General features: G+C 45.9%; 1 protein-coding gene across 4 annotated transcripts in view; it reads right to left on the minus strand.

Annotated features, from left to right (window-relative positions):
• Nucleotides 1–26,484, minus strand: part of ATP13A5 (ATPase 13A5) — a 49,875-nt gene that overhangs the window by 19,108 nt on the left and 4,283 nt on the right. For 3 of the 4 annotated variants that reach the window (XM_045030173.1, XM_045030172.1, XM_045030171.1), the window contains exons 3-16: nucleotides 26,231–26,377; nucleotides 25,509–25,579; nucleotides 25,338–25,418; nucleotides 24,623–24,692; nucleotides 22,304–22,438; nucleotides 20,169–20,241; nucleotides 19,436–19,567; nucleotides 18,644–18,814; nucleotides 16,856–17,013; nucleotides 14,163–14,351; nucleotides 12,859–12,920; nucleotides 7,540–7,690; nucleotides 4,425–4,511; nucleotides 2,166–2,322 (exon numbers count right to left, since the gene is read on the minus strand). In XM_045030173.1, coding sequence (XP_044886108.1) covers nucleotides 2,166–2,322; nucleotides 4,425–4,511; nucleotides 7,540–7,690; nucleotides 12,859–12,920; nucleotides 14,163–14,351; nucleotides 16,856–17,013; nucleotides 18,644–18,814; nucleotides 19,436–19,567; nucleotides 20,169–20,241; nucleotides 22,304–22,438; nucleotides 24,623–24,692; nucleotides 25,338–25,418; nucleotides 25,509–25,579; nucleotides 26,231–26,377 — 1,684 coding nt within the window. The remainder of the gene's footprint in view (nucleotides 1–2,165; nucleotides 2,323–4,424; nucleotides 4,512–7,539; nucleotides 7,691–12,858; nucleotides 12,921–14,162; nucleotides 14,352–16,855; nucleotides 17,014–18,643; nucleotides 18,815–19,435; nucleotides 19,568–20,168; nucleotides 20,242–22,303; nucleotides 22,439–24,622; nucleotides 24,693–25,337; nucleotides 25,419–25,508; nucleotides 25,580–26,230; nucleotides 26,378–26,484) is intronic. The other variant, XM_045030174.1, reaches the window with a different exon arrangement.

A 26,484-nucleotide genomic window follows, 5' to 3' on the forward strand; every position in this document is an offset into this window, starting at 1 on the left:
GTGTTGGGATCACTCTGCGGTACAACCCAGGCTGCTGAGAGACAGAGTGCGGCTGGCAGGCTGCAGTTGCACAGATACTCAGGGTGCGGCGTGCATATAGTTTGAGCAGCCCGGGGACAGCAAGGCATACTTCAGCAAGGCATTGTAAGGCACCCAAGGTTGCAGGGCAGGAGTGACACAGCCCGCCCACTCCCCCCGGGGCCTGGATTGTATTCTGGTATGCCACAGTAAAACCCACCTGTGATCTTGCTTCCAATTTGCAGCCTCCTCATAAAATATCTCCCCTGTTTCCTGCTTAATTGGGCCTGTCTGGCCTAATTCAACCCAGTGTGGGCCTAATTCAACCCCCGCATCACATAGGCCATCCTGGCAAGCCTAGGCCAGCAGAGGGTGCCCCTAGAAAGGGGGTAATGTAAGGCCTAGCAGGTCTTGAACCTGAGCATACAGAGCTGCCCGGCATGCAACCCTTCCAGTGGCCGCTGTAATTAGCTTGCGCTCCACTACCCACAACCTGCTCTGAGCACAGCCCACACGAAGTCTCACCTCAGAGAGACAGGCAGCAGCCCCATGGCTCCTGACTGGCACCCAACCCTATGTAAACCCACAGGGCATTCTGGGAAGTGTTCAGGCAACAGTGTGGAGCTTCTATGCCACCATGACCACGTCTGCCCTGGAATGTCTGGCTTTGACCTTGCCTTGAAGTGGCTCTCGCCTCCTGACCTGGAGCCTGACTTGGACTCTGGTCCTGGGTATTGGCCCCAGCCTGGAACCTGGCTATGAACTTCTCCACTGCTCTCAGCCTCAGGTCTGACTCTGCTCTGTCCCTTCCAAATCTGAGTTCTTCCACTTAAATGCTGTGTAACTTTTTGGGTGAATCACTTAATATTTCTATGCCTCAGTGGGAGCTTTCTTTGATGGCAAACAGCTGGCTGTGTGAATGGGCTGGGTTGGGCCCGGGGCATGACGTGGAAGTGAGAGGCTTCTGGGACTGCTATCATTTACACTGGGGAAGGCCCAGGACCAAGAGAGGCACAAAGGTGAATTAAAGCTACTTGTGCCTCCCGCAGTTGTGCTGAGCGTGAGTGGGAAGTAGCTAGGGGTCAAGCCTGCAATCTCCAGTTGGTTCTGATAATTCCATATAGAGATTTTAAAGGCAAATGTAACTTTAGGATAGTCTACCTATTTGACCTGGAAAAAAGCAGTATTTCATACTGTAGCTGCATTGTATAGTGCTTAATTATTTATTATACTGTGGATCAACACCTACACTAAAATGTCTGGATAACAGGAGAAGTTCAGAAACTCGAGAAACCAGAACAGGAATCAGTTTAAGATGCTTTTCTTGTCTGTGTTGATAGAACTGTGTGAAACTCATTTCAGAGACTTTGTAATTAGGCTTGTGATGGCTAAGCTGCACCCTCCCATCATTCCCCAAAATCTCCCAGAGTGGCTCAGCAAAGCCATTTTCACCCGGTTTCTCTCCAGTGCCATTCAAAAACACAGCCATACATTGGCCCCATCCCATGTTTGCTCAGAATCTTCATGAAACTTGGAAAACATTTCAGTGAATCTGATCTGAGTTTCAAGTTGTTAGTGGTGTTTTCACAATAAAAAAGGAGCTTATGTTTGCTAGCAGAATGAGAATAGAAGCCCTGGTTCAAATTTCAAAAAGGAAAAAGGAAAGCTGGCAGTTTTCTACAGCAGTTATTGTTAACAATAATTTACATTCACATAGCTCCTCTCCCAGCACTCAGATAGAAAGCTTCTGTGAGACTGGTCAGTCTTACAGCGCTGAATGTACATATCTGGAAACTGTTCTTGTTCTCTTACCTCTTTTGTTAATCAAAGATATGCATGTCACTGCCCGTGCAATGACCATGACTGCTTATCTAAATCAGGGATTTGGACATGCTAACATCCAGTTATGGGCCCAATCCTCCACTATGTAAATAGTCAATGAAACTCAGCTAGTGTAAATCATCATAGCATCTGACTGTACATCAAATCAGCTATTGGACCATGCGAGTGCGGCCATGGTAGCTGTATCAATGAGATTTACAGATGCACAGTAACTCTCGAGGGCAATGCCCTTTTGGACTGAGCAAAAATAAAGATACGTATGTTTATACATATATATATATATATAAATATATACATTTCCATACCAGTTTCTGGTCTGCAAAAGCTGGTCACCATTTCTGGTGCTCCCTTCATATACAGATCATACTGGTCCTTCCCAAGCTGCTGGGTAATGACAGACATCCTCTGCAGCCCGGAGGAAAATGGGAACTGATGTAGGATTGCTATCCCATCCACTGGAGCCTGAGGAAAGGCCAGGAAGGTAGGACGTTAATTAGATACTCAATTCATTTTGCAAACAGAAAATCTGTCTTTTGGCTAGCTTGGGACTTGTTTCCTATCGTGAGTTCTCTCTGGAGTTGAGTTAATTAGCCTGGGGGCATTTCACTTGCTACCTTTTGCATGTGGGATCACAGGGACCAGACACAAATTGTACAACTGGATCATCTCATCTATTTCCGTACACTTCCCCTAGAAAATCCAGGACTGTTCGCTATAGCACATTCTTTAATGCTCAGTCCCAGATAGCTTTTAAATTGTCTCTGAAGATGGGGCTTCCTACTACTGCTTCCTGTGGCAAAATATTCCACAGCTTACAGACCTCAGTGGGTTTTCCCCCCCCTGATATTCAGCCTATGCTTTCCATCCTGGTTTGTGCTTTGTTCTAATCTGTCTTTCATTAGCCATTTTGCATTTATTTATGTGAAATCCTTTGAGAACTAAGGGAGAAACGCTTGGAGTTATGTAATACTTGTATTATTCTTTTTTTTAATTTTTTTTCAGTATGTTATAATGCACATGCCTCTTCCTATAGATTAGTTCAGTCTGGTAACCAGGGTATTTGATCCAGTTCAGGTGATTTGTTAATATTCAATTTTGTCAGCTGTTCCCTGCACAGGTCTCACTTTGAATAGCCTAGAAAAGCATATTTGCTTTGTCGGTAATGTTAGAGGAGTCCTCCAGGAGGCATCTGTCTTTACTTCTTAGAATGTCTATTTTTCATCTCTAAGAGTCTTCCCAAGTGTGTGAAAGAAACATACAGGAAAACTTTGCTGCTACCTGTATAGCAAATAGTTTTCTCATTTTACACCACTGTTGTTTCTCTTCTGCTCATTTATTTTATTCCCTCTTACATTTTTAGTTTTTGCAAACATCGTTTTTCCTCTGTCCCTTCCTTTAGATCTGTCTCGTCCCCCTCCCCTCCCCTGCCCTGTATATTTCTCTCTCAGGGAAATGCCGCTTTGCTGCATTCACAGGAACTGGTTAAAACGGATTCTCCCCTGCCTGTACGTCCCCAAACGGCCAGTTTAGTGTGTCTGACTGACTTCCTCCAATTTAACACCGGGACAAGTTTTCAAAGAGACTGTGATGGGGTGGACTAGGTCCAAAGGCCCCTTGCTGGACGCCTCAGAGTCCTGCCACACCCATCCCAGAAAAGGAGCAGTGGAGAGGTCCTCCAAGTGGCCTAGAATGGCTACAGGGGAAGCAGACAATCAGAGAGGCTACAGGGAGCAGCCAATGAGGGCCCAGCAGGCTCATATAAAAGGAGCTGCAGGGAGTGAGTGCACTCTGCTTGCAGGGACTAGGTAAGCAGAAGGTGCCCCTGGCTGGTTGCAAGGGCTAAGGCAGGTAGTTGCTGGTAGGGACTGGGGAAGTGAGGGAATAGCTTCGGGCTGGCTGCCAGGATTCACTTAAGACAGGCCCAGGGCAGGGACTGTGTATGGAACTGTTACCCCCCGGAAGGGGGCTGACTAGACTGACCCAGCTGAAGAGCTGGGGTCAGAGGACTAAAGGCCAGGCGAAGAGTCCCCAGGGAGGAAGCCCTGGGCATGCTGCTCCACTCCAGAGCAGGAACTTCTCATGTAAGCTGGCCAACTAGGGTATTGAGATAGGCCCTGTTGGTCAGACTGAGGACTGGGCTTCAGAGATGTTGGTGCCCACGGAGGGCTACAGGGCATTACTGAGGACTTTGATATAGGCCCGGTTGGACAGCGTACCCTGGAAGGGGGGCAGTGTAGGTGGCTCGGTCACAGGACTGAGTCACTGAAGACCTGCCGAGAAAGCCATCGGTTGGAGGGGGGCGCTCGTGAGAGGTGGGTGCTGCCCCGCTGAAAAGAACTGAGAGATTACAGGCACTATCGGTCAGAGAAGGGGGCATTCGTGAGAGGCAGGTGTTGACCTCGTTACAGGAACGCCTTTCATAAGATGCAAAAATAGCATAAAAGAACGGTTGAAGCAATTTACAGCTGCCAGCCACTTCTTGACATTGGAGAGAGAAATGAATGTTACTTCTGCTAGGAGTTACATACACACCATATTCTTTCTGTTAAGAACACAGAACTCACATTTCTAGCGTTTGGTCCTGGTTTAACGATTACACTTGTATCTGGTACTCCAGCCTTACTATGAGCTGTACTGGAATCTTCCATTTCCTTTGGAGGGGAAAATTACACCAATAATAAAATTAGGACATTAACCTGTAAGCATTTAAATATTCAACCTACACCTGTGGCCACAGGTATACTTAAGGATGTGCAAAAGTTCCCGTCTTTGGGGGGGTTCAACTTTATGCTCAAGTTTTCACCTTTTCATTTTGGTTTCTTTGCACTTCTGAAATTTGGCTTTGCAACATTTCACAAGCGAGGTTTATTTGTTTTTTTTTGTTGTTTTTTTTGCGCTGTGAGAATGCAAAAAACCAAAAGGCAACCAACCAGAAAATATACCTTTCACTCAAAATGTCATGCTCACAAAACTTCCAGCAGAAGCTGGATATCTCAGCTCCCCATGGCTGATCCCATGGGTCCTCATACACAACATCCATGCTTTCATATGTCTGTCACCAGTGTAAAAACAAAGGGTGATGGAATACAGGTAAATTTAACATCCATGAGTTTTACAAGATGTTGAAGCTAGACTCATTTAGACAATGAACCAATTGGTTATGTCATAATCCCTTGTTTAAAACAGGTTAGGTAAGTCTCTGGAAAGAGTAGTACTGGGCCCTTCCTGCTTCAGTCAGAGCATTTGGCGAGATACGCTGGGAGGCGCCTGCCAACCACAATCTGGGGTGTCTATGATTACATGAGATCACATTTTTCATCGACTCATGCTGTGAACACCTGCTCTCTGTTGGTAAGTCCCCAAAGTGTAATGCCCACTTCTCCTGAGCGCTAAACAACAATGTAACACGCTTGTATAAAAAGCACAGGTGCATCTGGAAGGCAGTGTTTAGAAAAGGGTCTTTAATGTGTTCTCACCCATGTTAGGTCAAAATTCTCCTCTCCATTATGCACAGTATCTCCATCATATACCACACTGCACAGCCACACATCAGCCATGCTGCTATTGCTTGGGGGAGGAGGGGGCAGAAAGGACCACGAAGCAAGAATGATGGGGCTCTGTGGGATTGAGGGTTGTCACCATTCTGAGGTAAGTACTTCTGAGCCTTTCATGGCCTATTTGAGGGAACCCTAATTGGGTTTCAGGCCTGTTCCCACCATCTCTCTCTGGGCAGGAACCTGCATCCCCCTCCCTCCAGACAAGGGATTTAGGCTGCCATTTTCTCCTACAACTCACTGGTCATCTTAACAAGTCTGAGTTTTGTTTAGCATCTGCCAATCTTCTCTCTCTCGGCCACTATGATAGGGCTAACCAATGACCAGCCAGCCGTCATACAGTGGAGTATCTATTTAGAACCAAAGCATTAGAGAGAAAACATAACTTGAAAACTATACCCAGGTGATGTGAATGCCTGTCTGAGCAGGAGTCACCCATCTTCCACATGGAGACCCTGGTAGGTTTGAAAGACCCTCAAACCCCTTCTGTAGAGTCTGTGCCTCTTATCAGTACTTGGAGCGAGTGAGAGTGACCCTTCTCCCATAGCAGGCTGCCCACTTTATACGATTCTCAGTTCTTTGTCTACTGGTCAAAACCACTGTATGCAATTTCCCCAGGAGGCGGCACTCCTATAGACTTGTTTACCTGTCTAGGGATTTGCATTAATTACTCCCTAGTGATTTTTAGTTCCTGATACCTGAAGCATGACTAGACTAACCATCCCCAAAGACATTGCACTGCTTGTTCTGTTCCAAAAAAGAAATTAACACTTTCACACCTGGCAGGTAACAAGATGAGATGGGAAACTGAGTCACATTTTTTTCATAAAAATAAATCAGATGTTTCCCAGGTCTCTATCTTTCCTTATTTTAAAAGTGGACACAGCAAGGATACTAGACCAGTATCCTAGGCCACAGGCTTGTGACCTGGATGACACATCTGCACGTTGTCTCTTATTTCAAATGTCCTCTCTTCATGTAAAACATTTTTTTGAGAAGCTGGCATACTCTATTCATTAAACAGTACAAGCTGTTTTCTTAGTACCTACTGGAGGGATATGCAGTGGGAGAGCTCTCACATGCCCCCCCTTAGCCATGGGTGGCAGGTATCATAGGCTGGGAGAGGCTGTGGCACCCCAAACAGCCTGGTGTGGTCCCGCCCACACTCCATCCCCAGACCGCTCCTGCAGTTCCCAACACTCTGCCCTGGCCCATGCTGGCTGGGGCTGGGGCTGGCCAGCCTGCCACAGAGACTCGGGATGGCTGGCATTGGGGCTGTGCTGCCCGGCCAACTGGTGCTTCAGGTGCTGGGGGCTCTGGGCTTCTGAGGGGGAGCAAAAAGGGAGAGGGAGGGGGGATGGGCCTTGGACAGAAGGGGAGGGGCCAGGGGCTAGCCTCCCCCAATGGCCAGGTCACCAGCCGTCCATGCCTTAGCCCTTAATCCAACCGTAATCTCAGCCTGGTGCCCTTTCCCACAGCTGCTTCTCTCCCAAGCATCTCCTCTTTAAGCCCCAGGGGAGAGTGGCTGTCTACTTAGCTACAGTCTCTAGCCAGGCCTCCATAAGGACAGGGCAGCGTATCTCTTTGCTGATGGGATAAAATACTCCTCTCCCTGACTGCATCCATGCAGAACCAGCTGGTTGCTTCCCCTCTTGTCCTACAGCAGGCTCTCACTGCAGGAAGTGAAGCCAGTTGTAGGAGCCATGGCCTTGCTACTAGTGAGGAGGGGGCTGGCAGTTCACTACCTCCCTGGAATCCGGTTTCAAATCACACAGGGAGATGAAAGAAGTCTTTCTTTCAACCTCCCTGACTGATCAGGTGTGTGGCAGGTACCCTTAGGGAAGGTAACTGCTAGAACTCCAGAGGCAGATGCAGTGGTGTGGCAATGCCTCAGAATTTAGTAAAAATAGCCGGAGTTCACTAGTCTTTGGCAGAACTGCAGGCCGAATGCTATGAAATTATTATGGCCAGGACCAGGGACTCATTTAGTGGTCCAGGCACTGGAATTTCACTAGCTGTTACATATTGCTGCCACCAGGCATGCGGTTGCTTGCCTGATGATTAGGGGAATGCCTTCAAGGATTTGCATACTGTGTACATGCAGTTAGAATAATAGTCACATTACCCAGCAAGTGCCCTCAAACATTTTCCTGTCCAGCGGGTCTCCCTGTATCTTCTCATCCAGAACTATGAGTGAATGACAGCTCGCCATGGCTCCACACGGCAGTCCCCAAGGCAAAGGCGTACCAGAGGCAAAGCTGTGGATGTTCTGGAAACTGATTTAAAACAGAGGGTTAGTGTCCAATTTACAAATAGATTCACTGGGACCAGGGGCGGCTCTAGAAAATAGGCTGCCCCAAGCAGCCGTGCGCAGCGCCGCCCCTTACCCGGTCCCGCGGCGGGTCCCCTCTTCCCGCGGCTCCGGTTGAGCTCCCGCAGGCATGCCTGCGGCAGGTCAACCGGAGCCCGGGACCAGCGGACCTGCCGCAGGCATGCCTGCGGGAGCTCAACCGGAGCCGCGAGAAGAGGGGACCCGCCGCAGTCATGCCTGCGGCAGGTCCGCTCCTCCCGGGCTCCGGTTGACCTGCCGCAGGCATGCCTGCGGGAGCTCAGCCGGAGCCAAATGCCGCCCCCCAGGGAAAGGGCCGCCCCACGCGCCTGCTTGGCGCGCTGGGGTCTAGAGCCGGCCCTGACTGGGACAGATCCTCAACTGGTGTAAACAGATTCCTCTCGGCTGACTTCAGTGGAGCTATGCCTATTAGCAGCAGCTGAGGATTCAGGCCCCAGTCCATTTCATATACAGGCCTAACCTCCTCAATGAGCCAAAGGTATCTTAAACATAATTAGCATGGAACGTTACATTTCAGCTTCGCACTGTGTTATTACTCTCTGAGGGAATGGGCTATGAATACTACAGTTAACACAGGAGCTTTAGAGCCGTGCTTGACAGCTCCTGTTATTTATTAAAAGAGAGATCTTGGACACAAACAGAAAAGAGTGATGATACTTCCTGTAATCTGCTATATCTCACTGAGCGAGACAAGGTAGGTGAGGTTATATCTTTTACAGGACCAATGAAAGATAGATATTACCTCCCCTACCTTGTCTCACTCATATCCTGGGAACAACACAGCTACAACACTGCAAACATCCCACTGAACAGTTTCCTGTTGGGAGCCCAACAGAGTGTTGGTGAAGTGTCAAAGTGACACGCTTGACTTCGCTGGGCCTGATTCTCCACTGCCCTGCACAATGAGTTATTTACCTCTGTGCCAACAGCTGTGAAAGGCCACTGCTGGTGTAAGTGGAGAATTCTGACTTGTTAACATTTTACATCCACCTAGCACAAGTGTAAATGATGACACAAGGTGCAGTGCAGAGAATTACGTCCAACCCCTTCATTTATACTAGTGGCCTTAACATCTGAGGACCTGAGACACCTCTCACTTGCACCTGTTTTAAAACCTGTATTACTCCACTGATTTACACTGGGGTAAGTCAGAAGAGACTCAGGCCCTGAACAATGCAGTGTAATGCAGCATTCCCGGAATATGCTCTCTCCTCCTGCCTGAGGCAGAAATGGAGCATAAACCAGTTTGGGCTGAGTGAAGTCTTTGCAATTTCATCCTAGATTATTTCTCCCCGACTATAATCTTGATTCTTCTCTCTTTCCTATGGCTCTAGGACACGCAACTATTACACAGCCTAGCACTGTCTGTTTTCTTAGAATGTATCTGCTACATGGCATGTTCAACTAACAGGAGGCCCATTAAGTTTTAGGTGAGCATGGTAAAGAGACGCTATAATTTATTTATCCTCCTTTACTACTAAATCAGAAGTGGCAAAATGTGGAGTTCAACAATGCAGAATATGGCAATATGAGATCAAGAAGCAGGATTGCATTGTGGATCCTGTAGTCTCTGGCCTTGTCTACACGGGAATAGCATAGCTGAAGTCGAAGTATCTTATTTCGACTTACCTCCCATCCTCATGGTGCGGGATCGACGGCCACAGCTCCCCCTGTCGACTCCGCTACTGCCACTCGCCCTGGTGGAGTTCCGGAGTCGACGGGAGCCCATTCGGGGATCGATATATCACGTCTATATGAGACATGATATATCGATCCCCGATAAACCGATCACTACCCGCCGATCCGGCGGGTAGTCTGGACGTACCCTCTGTGAGCCACCAAAATCTGTACCATTTCAGGCAACTTAGATCTAGCCCTTGGGCTCTTATTGTAATTTGGCAAATTAATTAACTAATGCCTATAAAGCATTTTAAAGTAGTTAAATGCTGTATAAGCATTCTTGCTGTTCTTTTATCTTGTTTAAAAGTACAAAAGGACATTTCACATGCGGAGTGACATTCCTTTACTGAAACTGCATAGGTTTCAGAGTGGTAACCATGTTAGTCTGTATCAGCAAAAACAACCAGGAGTCCTTGTGGCACTCTTTTGTAGTGCTAACAAGGCCAATGAAATCAAGGTGGACATAGCACATTTTCAACAGTTGAAAAGAAGGTGTAAGTATCAGCTGACCCACAAGTCGCCTACTACAAGACAGGCCCAACACAGAAAGTAACAGAACACCACTACCCGTCACCTACAGCCCCCAACTAAAACCTCTCCAGGCATCATCAAGGATCTGCAACCTATCCTGAAGGACGATCTCTCACTTTCACAGACCTTGGGAGACAGGCCTGTCCTCACTTACGGACAACCTCCAACCTGAAGCAAATACTCACCAGCAACTACACACCACACAACAAAAACATTAACTCAGGAACCAATCCCTGCAACAAACACCGTTGCTAACTCTGTCCACACAGCTATTCAAGGGACACCATCATAGGACCTAACCGCAAACTGGACACCATCAGATTAGGCCTGAATAAAGACCTAACCATCATAGGACCTAACCACATCAGCCACACCATCAGGGGCTCGTTCATCTGCACATCTACCAATGTGATATATGCCATCATGTGCCAGCAATGCCCCTCTGCCATGTACATTGGCCAAACCGGACAGTCTCTACACAAAAGAATAAATGGACACAAATCAGACATCAAGAATTGTAATATTCAAAAACCAGTAGGAGAACACTTCTTTCTCCTGGACACTCAATAACAGACTTAAAAGTGGCAATTCTTCGACAAAAGAACTTCAAAAACAGACTTCAACGAGAAATTGCAGAACTGGAATTAATTTGCAAACTGGACACCATCAAATTAGGCCTGAATAAAGACAGGGAGTGGATGGGTCACTACAAAATGTAATTTTCCCCCTCTTAATATTCACCCTTTCTTGTCAACTGTTGAGAATGAATAGGCCACTTCTACCTTGATTGCGTTGGCCTCGTTAGCACTGACCCCCAACTTGGTAAGGCAACTCCCATCTTTTCATGTGCTGTAATATTTATACTGCTTACTGTATTTTTTCACTCCGTGCATCTGATGAAGTGGATTATAGCCTACAAAAGCTTATGCCAAAATACATTTGTTAGTCTCTAAGGTGCCACAAGGACTCCTCGTTGTTTTTGCTGAAACTGCATAGTAACACCCAACTGAGCCCTCAGCAAGTCTCTTTGTAGGAGGTTGTTTAAGGAGGAGTGGAGTAATGATGCAGATTTACTAATTAGATCAGTGCAGACAGCAATAGCCCATACTGGTTTGTTGGCAAGTCATCAGCATGGCTTCTTGCTGAGCAAAGTCTGAACATGCCATTGAGGTAGGGCAGGAGGGGGGCATTGCACCATTCCCTGTGCTCATAGGGGATGGGATCTACAGGCCTGTGAGGCCCAGCCCCAGCCCCACCAATGTCTGAGTCAAGGTGAAACCAGAATTTTGCTAAGGCAGGGCCCAGGTTAACCGCCCAGCTGCCCCAAATGTTTGCCACTGTGATCTGGAGCTTAGGGTTGCAAAGCCACTCAAATTTGGCTCGGCTGCTCCTCAGTCATGCCAGACCTACCTGGGGTCTACACCTCCCAGACCACTAAATATAGGGGCTCTGCCCCTGGACCGCCACTGAAATTTGCCCACTCCCCACCCATGGAAATCTGAAATTATGCCCCTGTTGGCACCTTATAGAATTTCCTAATACATAAATGTCAGTTTTATTTGCAGGTAATATATTTTATTGGACCAATTTCTGGTGGTGAAAGAGACACCCGGTGGCCAGAACCTGAAGAAGAGTTCTGTGTAAGATCAAAAGCTTGTGTCTCTCACCAACAGAAGTTGCTCGAATAAAAGGTATTACTTCATCCACCTTGTTTCTCTCATATCCTGGGACCTACACAGCTACAGCAACACTGAATACAAATTTATTTGCATGTGTAGCTCATTTTGTTCTCCATGTCACATAAACAGACACTGAACTGCACAGTTAACTCAAGTGAAATAATCATGACATTATTCAGGGCTATTTTCCTTGTTGTGGTTTTTGAGCTTTCTGCCAAACAAAATGTTCTGTCTGGTGAGAATTGTACATGCAACCTCTATTAGTTAATGGCCAGGAGCTAGGTAGAGATTGTATTGCTAAATACAGGGAAATCTTACCAAATAATCCTTTATTGGGTGGCACTTGTTAATTAATGTTATGTAATGTGCATCAGATATTAATTGTCTCTCTGTCCTGTGGGAAACTCTTAGGGCTTGTCTACACTGGTACTGTACATCGCTGCAGCTTTCTGGCTCACTCTATCACTCATCATGATACAATTATCTCCTCTGTGCCGAAGTACCCGATATGTTGGCAACCACAGCTAAAGTCCGTGATGTTGATATAATGCATATGCTGATCCCCCGCAAAAAATGATGGGCAGCTAATCTCTCCTCAAATGTATTTGAGCCAAATGGAATATGGGCAGTGCAATGTGGGTTTAAAAGGAATTTTTATAGCCATGGCATGAACAATAAACAGCTGATTTTGTCTATAATCAACACCTTTTGCAATTACACGCCATTTGTCACCTCAGGCTCTCAAAGAATTTTGGAACAGGAATTGAAATGCAGTTTGTCGCATCAGGGTGGAGTCCGAACATTTCAGTCTGATGAGTTTGGCTGGTAAGGTATGTCTGTTGAGGGTGGTCTGGATGTTAACAGGGGCCTAAGTAGCAATTTCATTTATTTTTAAAGTTGTTTGGGTGACAGATGGTTGGCTAGACAGGACAGGACAACGAGGGAAGTGAAAGAGGCAAAGCACCTTGCCCACCAGGCCAGGGAATGAGCTGTGAGGAGACCCCAGCTCTCTTGACTCCCACACCAGTGTCCTAGTCACTAGAGCACGTTGCCTCTCTCTTTACTATAGCTGGGCATATGAGGGAGCTCCCTCAGGGGTAAGGTTCAGATGAACTCTTGGCTGTTTAGACAATATATCTGAGATCTGCCCATCACTAAACACAATCCCAAAATGCAAAATCCATTTGTGGACAAAGATCCTTACCGGCTTCCTTCTGAAGGGATCAGCCCCCAGAGGTCCAGTCCATCTTCTGTGAGGGTGCCAGTCTACGGTCAAACAAACATCTGATTATTTTATTAGAGGTTCAGGCCCTGATTCTCTGACTAACGCTAGTGTAAATCAAACCGCACTGAAGTCAGTCATGCCAGTGTAAAACTGGTATAACTGAGAGGAGAACCAGGAATACAGACAATACATTTACAACAAACTACAGCGGGCTAGATACTCAGTTGTGAAGATCATCCTAGCTCTACTGAAATGAATGGAGCTGAACTGGTTCACCTCAGCCCTGGAACTGGCCCTGAATAGTTGAAAACATGAAAATTAAATTGTATGTTCTGGGCAGAGAGAGTCAAGACATCTCAGAAATGTTGAAAGGGGTATTAGATCACAAGCAGGAACGTTGGGGATAAAAGGAAATTATGGACCAAATTCCCAGCTTGCCTAAGCTAGCACAATTACACACAGTGCAGTGGGATTGCGCTGGTTCGTACTTGCTGTAAACTGGCCCATTGTTTTCAGGAGAGCTTTGGTGTCTGGAGGTATATTATTCACCACGCGTTAAAAGACAACGGAATTAACGTAAAAACCACAGAAAGATCCAGAGATGTCTGAAGGCAGTGACCGGGTGAACCATGGTCTGGGCCCAGTCTGAGGCAGTGTCCGCCTGGGGTGGGGACCATGTTTTGATCCAGTTACGAGCGGCCCTACACAGAACACTGGGGGTTGTTCCTGCCTGAGGTGGAGTGATGTGTGCAAACTCTGTGAGGTTGGGGGACTCCACAGCAGTTGAACCCAGCCTCTTCCTGCGAACATGCACAGGAAGAGATTCTCAGAGATCACACTTGAGAAACTGGGCTTTCAGGAGCTAATCTCTATTGGGGCTGGGGACAGGTCAGTGTGGAATAGCACCAACTCCGTTACCTTTGTTATATTTGGTGATTCCTAGGCAAGCACAGATTCTAGAGTAACCTCTGCACCACGCCTCAGAGCAGGCACAGAGCATGCCTCGCTGGCAAGCAGGCTGTGTGGTGGCACTCAGGCCTGTGTGGCTACTACCCCCACCCCTTCAGCTCCCTGAAGAGGGTTCTGCCTGGAAGGCTTTGTGCAAGTCCTGGGTCCAACATACCCAGAGGAGGCAGCCTGAATTTGACTTCTTGGCTATGAGTGAGCAAGAACAAAAGTGCCAAGAATGTTTATGGCATTAATAGAACAAAATCCCAAACCTGCAAAAAGCATTAAAATCTATTGCAGCAATCTTGCTTCAAAAGCTGTAATATGTTTCTTACTTTGTCAAAGCAAACCAGGTTTATTTGCCCGCATATATTTATCCTCTGGGGGCTGATGCAGAAAATTTTCTTATTCTTCAGCCTCTTTTGGGCATAAACAATCCCTGTTGTCAAAGCAGCTGGTATTGCAGGAGGGACAGAAACAGTGAAGAGGAGGAGTGCCATTGCCACTGTTTCAGCTACTGGTTTCTGGAAAAGAAACAAACACAACAAACCTGTTGATGATATTCGACCTGTTTTTACTCTTTGAATGTTCGAAAGCTTGGACTATCTGAGCAGAAGCTGTACGTGCAGTGTGATGTTCCAAACAGCTGCCTTACTCAGGGTTCAGAAGGAAGGAATTCCAGTGGGGAAGGAATTCCATTATCACGTTACTACTACTTCAAGCAGATAGTGACTGACACAGCAATAACATCTCTTGGACCAAAGAAAAGAACACATCAGGATTGGTTTGATGAGAACCAAGAAAAAATATGCTCAGCACTGGAAGTAAAGAGAAAAGCCTTTATTGAATGGCAGAATGACCCCTCCTCAGTCTCTAAACGGGACCATTTCAAGTACCTTCACAGCAAAACACAGAAAGACCTCTGTCAGATACAAGACAACTGGTGGGAGAGCAAAGCCAAAGAAATTGAGCACTATGCTGAGACCCACAACTCAAAGATGTTCTTCAGTGCTATTAAGACTGTCTATGGACCTTCTAAACTAAGGACCACCCCATTGCTCTCATCAGACAACACAACGCTGATTAAAGATAAAGAAGGCATCAACGAAAGATGGCGAGAACACTTTAGCAACCTTCTCAATAGACCATCAACCGTGAATAATAATGTCCTCAATGAAATTCCACAACAACCTGCTCTGACAAATCTTGACTTTCCACCCACTATAGATGAGATTAAGAAAGCTGTTAGCCAGATGAGTTCAGGAAAAGCTCCTGGAAAAGACGGGATACCAGCAGAGATCTACAAAGCAGCAGGTCCAGCAGCACTAGCAGCGTTCCACAGCATGATCATCAGCATCTGGGAGGATGAAAACATACCACAGGACCTCCGCGACGCTACTATTGTCTCTCTTTTCAAGAACAAAGGCAGCAAAGCAGAAGGTGGAAACTATAGAGGCATATTCCTCCTCTCCGTTGGTGGGAAGATCATCGCCCGCATCATCTTGAACCGCCTAATAGCCAGTATTTCCAAGGCAAATCTACCCGAAAGTCAATGTGGTTTCTGACCTGGCCGGAGCACAGTCGACATGGTGTTTGCTGTCAGACAAATACAAGAGAAGTGCATTGAACAGAATATGCACCTGTATGCTGTCTTCATAGATCTGACAAAGGCGTTTGATACCATCAACAGGGAAGCCCTTTGGACCATTCTAACACGACTTAGCTGCCCAAGAAAATGTGTCCAGATTATACGCCTTTTTCATGACAGCATGACAGGCGAAGTATTGTCTGCTGGAGCCACATCAGCCCCCTTCAACATCACCAATGGTGTGAAACAAGGATGTGTTCTCACTCCTGTCCTATTTAACCTGTTCTTCGCATGCGTCCTTAACCGTGCAATGAAAGATCTGGACCGAGGTATATACTTGAAATACCAGCACGATGGTTCACTTTTTGACCTCCATCGCCTGAATGCAAAGACTAAGACAGTGCAGAAACTCCTTCTTGAGGCACTCTTTGCCGACGACTGTGCCCTCATGGCTCACACTGAAAATGATCTTCAGCACATTGTCAACAAGTTTGCTGAGGCCTCGCAACTCTTCGGACTATCTATCAGCCTCAGAAAGACAGAAGTTCTTCATCAACCTGCACCTGGATCAAATGCTTCTGTCCCGAGTATCTCCACTGATGGCACTCAGCTTAAAGTAGTGGAGAACTTTAAATACCTGGGTAGTGTCATATCCAGTGATGGATCACTGGATAATGAGATCAACGCATGAATATCCAAAGCAAGCCAGGCGCTTGGCTGTCTGCGTGTCAAAGTTTTAAACCACCACAACAGCCGGATGTCAACAAAACTGCTTGTGTACAGAGCTGTTGTTCTCTCATCTCTTTTGTATGGGTGCGAAACATGGACACTATATAGGTGTCACATCAAGCAGCTTGAAGCATTCCACATGCGCTGCCTCTGCAACATCATAAAGATCCGCTGGCAAGACAAAGTGCCCAATCTCGAGGTCCTCAAGAGAGCCCAGATGACAAGCATCGAAATGATGATCATGAAGTCACAGCTACGTTGGACCGGTCATGTCAGCCGCATGGATGTCAACAGAATCCCCCGCCAGCTTCTGTATGGTGAGTTCTCCGTGGGCATCCAGCATATAGGTCATCCACGGAAACGTTACAAGGACACCATCAAAGCCAATCTGCAGTACAGCAGTATCAAACCTAGGGATCTTGAGGACGCTGCCAGCGACAGAACACAGTGGCGTGCAACAGTTAGAAATACCTGCATCGCCTTTGAGGCAGGCCGCTGCCGGCGTCTACAAGAGCCATGCGAACGACATCACAGAGCACCAGCAGCGCACAACCCACTGACTGTGAACTTCCCATGCACCATCTGCAGCAAAATGTGCAGCTCTAGAATTGGCTTGTATAGCCATCAGAGGGCACCCCATGAGACCAACAATACGTGATCTGCACAGATTTGTCATCATCGGATCGATGGACTACCAAGAAGACTACTTACCTTGTGCTGTACATACACACACACTGTATAGATCAGTCCAAGCACGCCAATTAATGTAAGGATCATGATGAATCTGAAGGCATCTCTGTAGAGTTTGAAATTCATGGGCTTGGGGTAGAGGATGGACCTCACCAGATCGCCTTTGGCTGTGTTGAACCCTATATTAAGACAATCACCACAAATTGTATATGTTAATCTAATGGCACGATAGGTTGAACACAACTGAATTAGGAGATGGATGGTATTGTAAAGACTTTCTGAAGGCAGGACAAAATATGTGGCCAGCTGATGTAGGGTGAAATTCACCAACAGGCAAAGACCCTCCATGTCACAACCCCTCATTTTACACCTTCACATGGGTGGGGGTAGCAGATCCCTCAGTGCACTCTGTGCCCCTGGGAGGCGGATTTCACCCCTGCTCTGAATGCACAGGCATGGATGGGAGAGATTTGGGGAAAGATCGTTGTACCTATGCTTATAGGAACCCCTATACTGGGAGCACAGAGGGGACGCAGGAGACACCATTCTGTAGCAGGACTGGAATAGCAGCCACACAGGACCTTGCCTCTGGATTTGGGCTGAAGTCCGTAGGGCCTGTCTACACTGCTATGGGAGCAAGCTCCCAGCCTGGGCCCACAGGCTTGTGCTAGCAGAGCACAGGCTGAACACAGCTGTGTTAGATGTTGCTTTCACATTGTGGCTCAGGCTGGAGCTCAGGGCCCACAGACGTGTGCTAGCAGAGCACAGGCTAAACACAGCTGTGTTAGATGTTGCTTTCACATTGTGGCTCAGGCTCCGAAGTCTAGAGGGGTAGGGCGGGGGCGGACTTGAGGGTGTAAGCTCCAGCCTGAGCTGCAATGTAAATCACCATCTAACCAGTTGTTTTTAGTGTACTAGTGTGACCCCTGCTCGCACAAGTCTGTGGGCCTGGGATGGGAAGCTCTCTCCCAGACGCAGCAGAGAGACACCCCAAGTGCCGTGCAGTAAGATAGCTTACTCAGCCTTTGCGAGTGTGATGGAGGGAGGGGGTGAATGTCATCTGTGACTAAATAAAACTCAGACTGCGGTTGGACTGAACAGTCTTTATTTACCAAAACAGATCAGCTCACACGCTTTAAATGGGAACAGTGATATTTCTTTCTAAAAAGCTGTTACTAGTGGCGAAAGGTGCCAGGTTGACAGGCATGCAGACCGAGGTCCTCTAGTCAGTGAAAAGGGAAGAGGTACAGCACCAAGCAGTGGCAGTCCATGCTTCCTGGGCTGTCTTGGCAGTTTATCTGGTTCTGGTCTGCACATAGTTATTGTGCTGCCATAACTGTTTTGGATTACTGCAATGGTTATACCCATACAAACCCTAGTGTGAATGCAGTAACACTGGTATAAAGGTATATACATCTTGATTCCCTTCCTATATGGAAATAACTAAACTGCTATAAAGCACCTTTGTACTAATATAACTGCGGGTTGTACCACTTTTACTGGTCTGGTTAAAGCTTTTGTGTGTAGACAAGCCCCCAAAGGGTTTTGTGAGGTAGACAAACCCAGGCCTATGTACTGAGACTGCCATCAAGGGAGTCCAGTAACACCAGTGGGTTGGAATGTGGGCCCCTGTCCACTAGGAACTAGACTGAGACCCACCAAAACACAACCATCAGTTGGGAATAAATAACTTTCAGTCTCTGACACGGGCTGGATGTGAACCAGGGATGTAGAGAGAACAGCTTTACTATGTGTCCCCTGGGCCATCTGGTCCCCACCACCCTGACCAGTAAAATCAAAAATAAATACCAGTTTGCAGCACAACAGCTCTCACTGGTCCTTTGCCTGTGGGCTTGGTCTGTATGACCTCTGTTCCACAGAAGAGGACGTGTCTTCGGTAATCCTCTGCACTGTGTGTTTTCCAGGACTTGGTATTCTCCGTATGGGGCAAAGGGGTTTTAGTTACCGGAATACTTTCACCTAAAGATCATGTTGTACAGTTCCAGTTAGGGTGTATTTAAATTCCATCAGACTCAGGATATGTGCAATTAATACATACCCAATCAGCAAGAATTGTTAAATAAATAAATAAATGGACTGGATGATGGCTATGATTTTTAACATCCGAGCACTTCAGACACCTCCCTGGTAGTTTTCAGTCTAAAGATTTGGGTCAAACTTTGCCCTCAGATAGACACAGTTTTATAGTAGCTAGGTGTATATGTGTGACACTGCGTTCTGCTGCTGAAGTGTGTGTATCATTGTCTGCCCACACAGAGCACATTACAACAACCGAGCATTTAAAAACAATTTTTTGTGTTTTTAATGTTTGCTGTATTTCCTGTTCCTGACAATACATTACATAGATCTGGTTTCATTTTTAGTAAGAAATTGAGTTATGCTGAGCAGTTTAGAACTAATCAGAAGCCCTTCCCAAGGAGACTGCAAATTATTCAAAACACCGTCTTTCCTTATTTTGCAACAATTCATTCTGATATAAGATAAACCATTTGTAATCAGAATTGATAAAAACATATCTCCAGAGAGAGAGAGCAAAGTACTGCATGGAGACAAAAGACAAATCAAAATCCAAGTTTATACCTGTAAGCATGCCTTCATCTACAATACAGCCTCCATCGATCAGGATAGCATCACATGGCAAAGAATGCTTCTTTCCTTCTAAAACAAGGATGTCTCCTGGGACCAAATAACGAGACTCCAGCTTTTTGCAACCTATAGTAAAATATAAAATGAAGTGAGTGTTCACTTAGACACAGGTTATGATCCACAGGAACATCCTGCACTACACAACCAAACTGCTTTACTCCATTGTTTGGTTTTGGAGGAACCGCACTTATGGATCTACAGTGGTACAAGTGAAGACACTTGTCTGCCTGCCTAACTTGAAGTGATGTTCTGAGGCTTAATTAGTTAATGTCTATAAATTGCTTTGGATAAGAGACCTGCCTAAGGTACCTATAGGCCCCATAACCACTGTATCTGAGCACCTCACAATCCCTAATGGACTCAGCCTCACAACATCGCTGGGAGGTCGGGTGTAATCCCCATCGCACAGATAGAGACCAGAGGTGCAGCGAGACAAACTGAGGTGAGGAAGCCTGTAGTAGAGCAGGGAATTGAGCCCTGGTCTCACGTGTCCATGGCTAACATCCTAGTCACTGGACTATGGATTTACTTTACCCAATTTGTTCTTGATACTGAAATACATCTGCAAGCAGATAAGCCTAAGTATGTCTGAGTACTTCCAAATGCAGAGTTTAACCCCCTATTGAATTAGAAGGGGTAGGGGGAAGGCCAGCTGGACATCGCTCACCTTCGTCCTTTGTGCAGGCTGTAACCTGGACTTTGTTGTGTTCCTCGACAAGGTCATGCAGCTTCACAGATTGCTGTTGATTGGGTAGCAAATTAAGTGTTGAAATACTAATACTTGTGCCAAGCAAAACATTATACTTCGATGATCAAGAGTAAGCTTCATAACAGTGAAACTGAACTTAATTAGATTATAAGTGGTAAGAGTCATACTCCCTATGCTTTCCTTACCAATCAGGAAATGTGTTCAAAGGGTTTGCCCCCAGTTAGACAGCAAAACAAGCTGTACAGTGTTTTGGGGCCTGATTTTCCACTCATGTCAATTTCACATCAGTAAAATTATTCCTCTTTGCAACACTAAGAAATGAATCAGGCTCTGTTTTCAATGACATTTCCAATCCCTAAGTAGTGAATTTCCACATGCTGGTCCATTTTTTCCCTGCTAGAAAGAGGCTCAATAGAACAACCGAGTGTAAATATCCAGTTATTACAGAGGTTACCACTGCAAAAAAACAGAAACAGAATCTAGACTTTTGGTCACTTTAGCTAGGTATCTCTACATGGCAGGTGGCTGGTTGTAATCCAATTTAGCATGTCCAGAGTTATAAACTGATGAGGTGAACTATCACAGGTTTGGGCTGTGTACAGTATTGTAGTGGGATATGTCACCTTAATTTAAAAGTTACTTATAAAATCTAGTCATAGGTGTGGGCTTCTTAATCAGTGTTTTTCTTATGAAAACTTCAGACCAGTTGGAAGAGGGCCCTGTGGCTCAAAAACCAGTCACTCTTCATGCTAAAAGCTTGAACTTTGACCTTGCCCAAGAACACTGGCTAGGCCATTGTTTGTGTTCTGGGTGCGCTGGACTGCTGGATGCGCACACCAATTGAAATGGCAGGTCCCTCAAAGCAACCCTGGTGCTGCTTCAACTGTATGCTTGCTTAGACCTGTGTGAGGTTTGTGCTGTGCATTTGAGCTAGGACAGTAACAAAATAGAAGTAGCTCAGTGCCATAATCTACTCCAGCAAGGACAATATATCATCAGTCTCTGGGGGGGATGAACAGGGCAGAGCCCACTATCACCTGCTCTAGGATTCAATTCTTGTAAGTACATGAATTAGTAATTCAGTGGAGGTCAGATGTAAAAGATGTAGGGCCATTTTTCGTTGGTGACTCACACTGTAGTTTAAGTTACACATGGTTTACACATGTTGAAGTGATAATCCCGTGTCCCTTGCACCAGGATGACAGTCAGTAGGAAGTCGTACTTTATTTTCCTGAAAGCTGACTTTCCTGCTGCTTCCTCCTTCCACTGCCACCTCAGCAGTGCACTTACATCACTCAGTTTGCAAACCACGGAATGACAAACTGCTGCAAATTAAACCACTTTACCACCTGGCCGAACCTCATCCCAAATGCCTGAATTGCCTGTTCCTTGAGCTTTGAAAATAGAGTTATTTTTCTTGTTGTAGTTTTTTTGCAATCAGAGTTCTCTGCCTGGCCAAGATGGCTGGCAGCTCTGAAATAACAGGAGAGAGGCTATTCTCTGCACTTTTAGCCTGACTTGAAGGCCGGAAGTGCCTGAAATGTTGGGAGTATTTGTCTCACAAACAGCCTGGTCCTGCGAAGGGCTGAGTGTGCAAGTGCCTCATAGGACTGAATTCATAAATTCTAAGCCAGGTATGCAGACTAAATGAAGCAATTCAGGTAAACCTTGGATAAGCATGTTAGCTTTGTGTGCATAGGCCAACTCTGAACATTTTTGTGGCTTCATCTGAAAAACACAATATTCTTTTCCTCAGAGAATGACTGAGGTAAAGTTAAGTTATTGTGTAGATGTGTCTAAAAGGCTCAGATGTATTAACTTGTCTGAGAATTTAAGACTAATGCCACTTTTTTTATGTTAAGGCCTGTTATTTGCAGGCTCTGAACCCCCTTGCACATTGGGGAAATTCCAAGCTGGATACAACATTCATGGATGGCCCAACTCTAATCTTCAGTGGATTTGTGGAATCTGCAATAATACCAGCTAACCAAAAGGACAGAGTGCAGAAATTGCTTCTTATTCTGTGTCTGAGACAAATGAAATTATTACTGTTGGCTGAACTGGGAAATTGATGACATGAATAGCAGCCTTACCTGTCTGAGGTCATACACGGTTAAGCCAATAGAAATGACTGACAAGATTATGATAGCCACGGAATACTCAACATAACCTTGGCTCAACCACAGAGTCAGAGTGAAGGTTTGGAACACATAAAAGGGATTTAAAATCTGCAAACACAAATATATCACACAGTCAGGAGAAATCCACAGTTTGTTCAGCTGTCATTCACATGTGGGACAAGATGAAAAGGTTTCACTATAGATTCCATGAAATCTTTTCAGTGTAATTTAAAACAGAATTGTGGTGCTTGTCGCAAGCCAACACTCTCCCATGGTGGTTCAGGGGACTGATAGCTTTCACCTCCATCTTGTTGACTTGATCTGGCTCAGAACTAGTTGTCATCTGATGGCTGTGCAGTGATTTCTCCAAAATGAATTGGTCGTCTCAAGCGGTCTAGATAGTAGCCCTCTCTTCAATCATTAAACTAAAGACTCCATTCTGGATAGCCAACATACTGACTGAAGACAATGGGATCTTTGCCTGCATAAGGCTAGCACTGAGTAAATAATTTACTGAAAAATTTAACCCCTGAATGAAAATTATGGGAACACATTTTTGCAAATATTCATCCAGGTCTAAGGAATGAAGGGTCAGGAGCAAAACAAAGATGTACACTCAGCCAGTACCGTAATATCCTGGCCAATAGTATCACCAGGGCACCCCTTCACTGACACTTCCTTGTGCAAAGCAAAGCAAAGCACCACACCTTTCAGAGACCTGCCTAGAGGCACAGTCCTAAAAACCATCGCACAGGAGCCTGCACACTTTGATGCAAGTGCAAAGTTCAAATTCAATAACCTGTTTTAAAATGCTCTCCTGGAGTTCTCTTGGGCATTACAATTCCTGCACTCAATACTGAGTGTAGTCATTTCTACAGAGAAACAGCAACTGTTTAGCAGGGCATAGCATTACTAACAAATAGTTTAGGATACAAAGTCAAAAATACTTTCTGTATTTCAATTGACAAGGGGAATTTAAGGAGACAGAATGTAGGATGCTAGGCTAACCTCTATCCTTGCAAAAAGTGCTATTGGATTATTAATGATCACACCTGAAATTGTACACCTAGTCTTAAAGATGGTGACTCCTCACACCATGATGGGTATCAATCTAGTATTGACCCCGAGGGAACAGTGACAAGTACTCAGTCACCAACACCACTTACCGTGAAACCTGTGCTTTATTGGTGGTTGGTCTCTCATCAAGGTACTGCTCATGTTTGCTTCATCATAGGAGATACAATGAGTTCGTAATCTGAAGTAGTGTGGCTACACCCTATATGGATGTGCTCATATGTAGGATAGTCCTGATTTCTCTCTTACAGAAGCTTTACACTAATGTAACTCAGTGGAGTTACTCTTGATTTATACCACAGTGTCAATGAGATCAGAACAAGACCCAGCAATCACATTTTTCTTTTTTAATCTACCATCTAACCATTTTTTAACTGTACATAAAAGGTCAAATTGTCCTCTCTGTTATACCAGTATAACTCCATTGTAGTTAAAGGAATGGAATTGGCATAACTGAAGGGAGGACTGTACCATGTAGCATTGGCTCTTCAGAAGTTAATATGCGGCTCCTTGTATAGGCACCGACTCCGGGGCAGGAGCTACAGGCGCCAACTTTCCAATGTACTGGGGGTGCGGGGGTGCTCACTGCTCAACCCCTGACTCTGTCACAGGCCCTCCTGCCACTCCACCCCTTCCTGCCCCTCCCCTGAGCCTGCCAGGCCCTCGCTTCCCCCCCTCCATCTCAGAGCCTCCTGCACGCCACGAAACAGCTGATTGGGAGGTGTGAGGAGGGAGGGAGAGGTGCTGATTGGCACTGGGAGCAGGGTGGGAGAGTTGATGTGGGGCTGCTGATGTATTACTGTGGCTCTTTGGCAATGTACATTAGTAAATTCTGGCTCCTTCTCAGGCTCAGGTTGGCCACCCTGATCTAGGGCATCAATTGCTGAATTCCAGGGTAGAAAAATGAAATATTGCTCTCAAAATGTTTTTGAGCTATCTCTTCAAGTTGCAGTGGGGAGAGGTCTAGATTGGATATTAGGAAACACTATTTCACTGGGAGGGTGGTGAAGCAGTGGAATGGGTTACTTAGGGAACTGGTGGAATCTCCATTCTTAGTGGTTTTTAAGGCCTAGCTTGACAAAGCCCTGGCTGGGATGATTTAGTTGGTGTTGGTCCTGCTTTGAGCAGGGGGTTGGACTAGATGACTGCCGAGGTCTCTTCCAACCCTAATCTTCTATGATTCAAATAACAAGACTTAAAAATAGAGATGCAGCTTACCTCTTTAAAAAGTAACTTCCAAATAGGGCGAATTTCAACTTCAATGGCATTGGGCCCACACACTAACCTCCTGTATGAGATCATGAATTGGTTAATATCAGAGAAACAAAGTTCCCTGGCATATGCCCCTATAGAAGGTCCCCAGCTCTTTCAGTTCAGACCTCTGATGTAACTAAGAATTCACATACACAAAAAAAGGCATTATAAAATAATGGTAAAACCATATCTTAAAAGTAATATCAAGAACACAGATGATTGAATGAGACAGAAGTCTATCAAGAAGCTATTGAATCCAAGGGGGAATTACACTGAGACTAATGTTCATTTGTCTCATGCAAAGTTTTATAAAAAGTCAAAAAGAGTCTTTGATCTACCACTGACTCTTGCTGTGAGCCTGGCTTGGTAGACTGGTGAAACGTGGCAGCACCTCCCTCCCTTCTTCTCCCATTCTTAGGGCCAATTCTAACCTCATTGAGTTAATGGCGTTTCTCCAGATTTACATTACTGTAACTGAGGACATTTGTGACTATACTCCTCAGAGTGCAAGTTGCATTCATTTTATCCACCCTCTCAATGTCATCAGTGCACTTTACATTACTACTGAAGTAAATGGCAATAAACTGATGTGAAATGTGAGTAAGGAAGAAAAGAATTGGGCCCATATGCCTATTTAAATCTGAAATACCGAAAAGACTGGAAATCCTGTGGACTGTACCTGATATTCTGTTCTTCTCTCGTCAGACCAGTTCCAAACTTGTGATGTATGTCGTAACATGAGTTCCTGTCATCTAGCGATCTAGGATAAGCATGAGAGAGCTCAAACAATGATGTCTTGAAAGGGGATTTTGCTTCTGGAAAGAACTTTGTAATGAGTGATTAAACTCACCCCACTTTCTGGAACTGCTTCACAGAGAGATCCCAAATATACTGGATTTTCTGTACCTGGATGCTTCTGACCTGCAAAACCAAATGACACAAATATAGGCGCTGACTCCATGGGTGCTCTGGTGCTGGAGCTCCCACGGGGAAAAATTAGTGGGTGCTCTGCACCCACCAGTAGCCAAGCTCTCCTCCCACCCCTTCTCTTCCCCCCCCCCAGCGCACCACATCCCCGCTACTCCGCCTACCTCCCAGCGCTTCCTGTCTGGCTGCTGCCAAACAGCTGTTTGCATGCTTCAGGATGGGGGGAGGAATGGGAATGTGGCGCACTCAAGGGAGGAGGCGGGGCCGGGGCGGGGATTTGGGGAAGAAGTTGGACTAGGGGCAGGGAGGGGGAGGAGTTGGGGTGGGGACTTTGGAGAAGGGGTTGGAATGGGGGCAGGGAAGGGTTGGGAAGGGGCAAGGCCTCATAAAAGGGTGGAGTGGGGGCGAGGCCAGAGGCGGGGGGGGGTCAAGCACCCAAGGAAAAGAGGGGAAGTCGGTGCCTATGGGCACAAATGCCATTTAGAACACCCCAATTCACTGTATTACAGGACCAGTTCTCTTCCTTGATGCATGGATATAATTCCAGTTAAAGTTAATGGGAGCCGCAGGAGGAAATTGAGATAAGAGCTTTCATCCGCCTCTGCATCTAATACCACATACTGTATACATCCATCCATGACTTACTTTTAATTCTGGCTTCATTATGGCTCTGTTTATGACAGAATCTTTGTCAGCAATGAAGAGACTATCTGATGTATCTCTAACCGATAGATTCAATTTGGACAAATCGATCCAGGTCACCTTCTTTCTGGTGTATTTTTGAAATTCATCCTGGAGGAATAAAGAAAAGTTCAGTGTACTTTGAAGGAATGACACATTCTTAGTGAAGGTCTCTATGTAAAGCCATGGCAGAGACTGGCAGTACATAATTACAGAAC

This window comes from Mauremys mutica, chromosome 9, assembly GCF_020497125.1.
Source record: "Mauremys mutica isolate MM-2020 ecotype Southern chromosome 9, ASM2049712v1, whole genome shotgun sequence".
Classification (NCBI taxonomy): Eukaryota; Metazoa; Chordata; order Testudines; family Geoemydidae; genus Mauremys; species Mauremys mutica.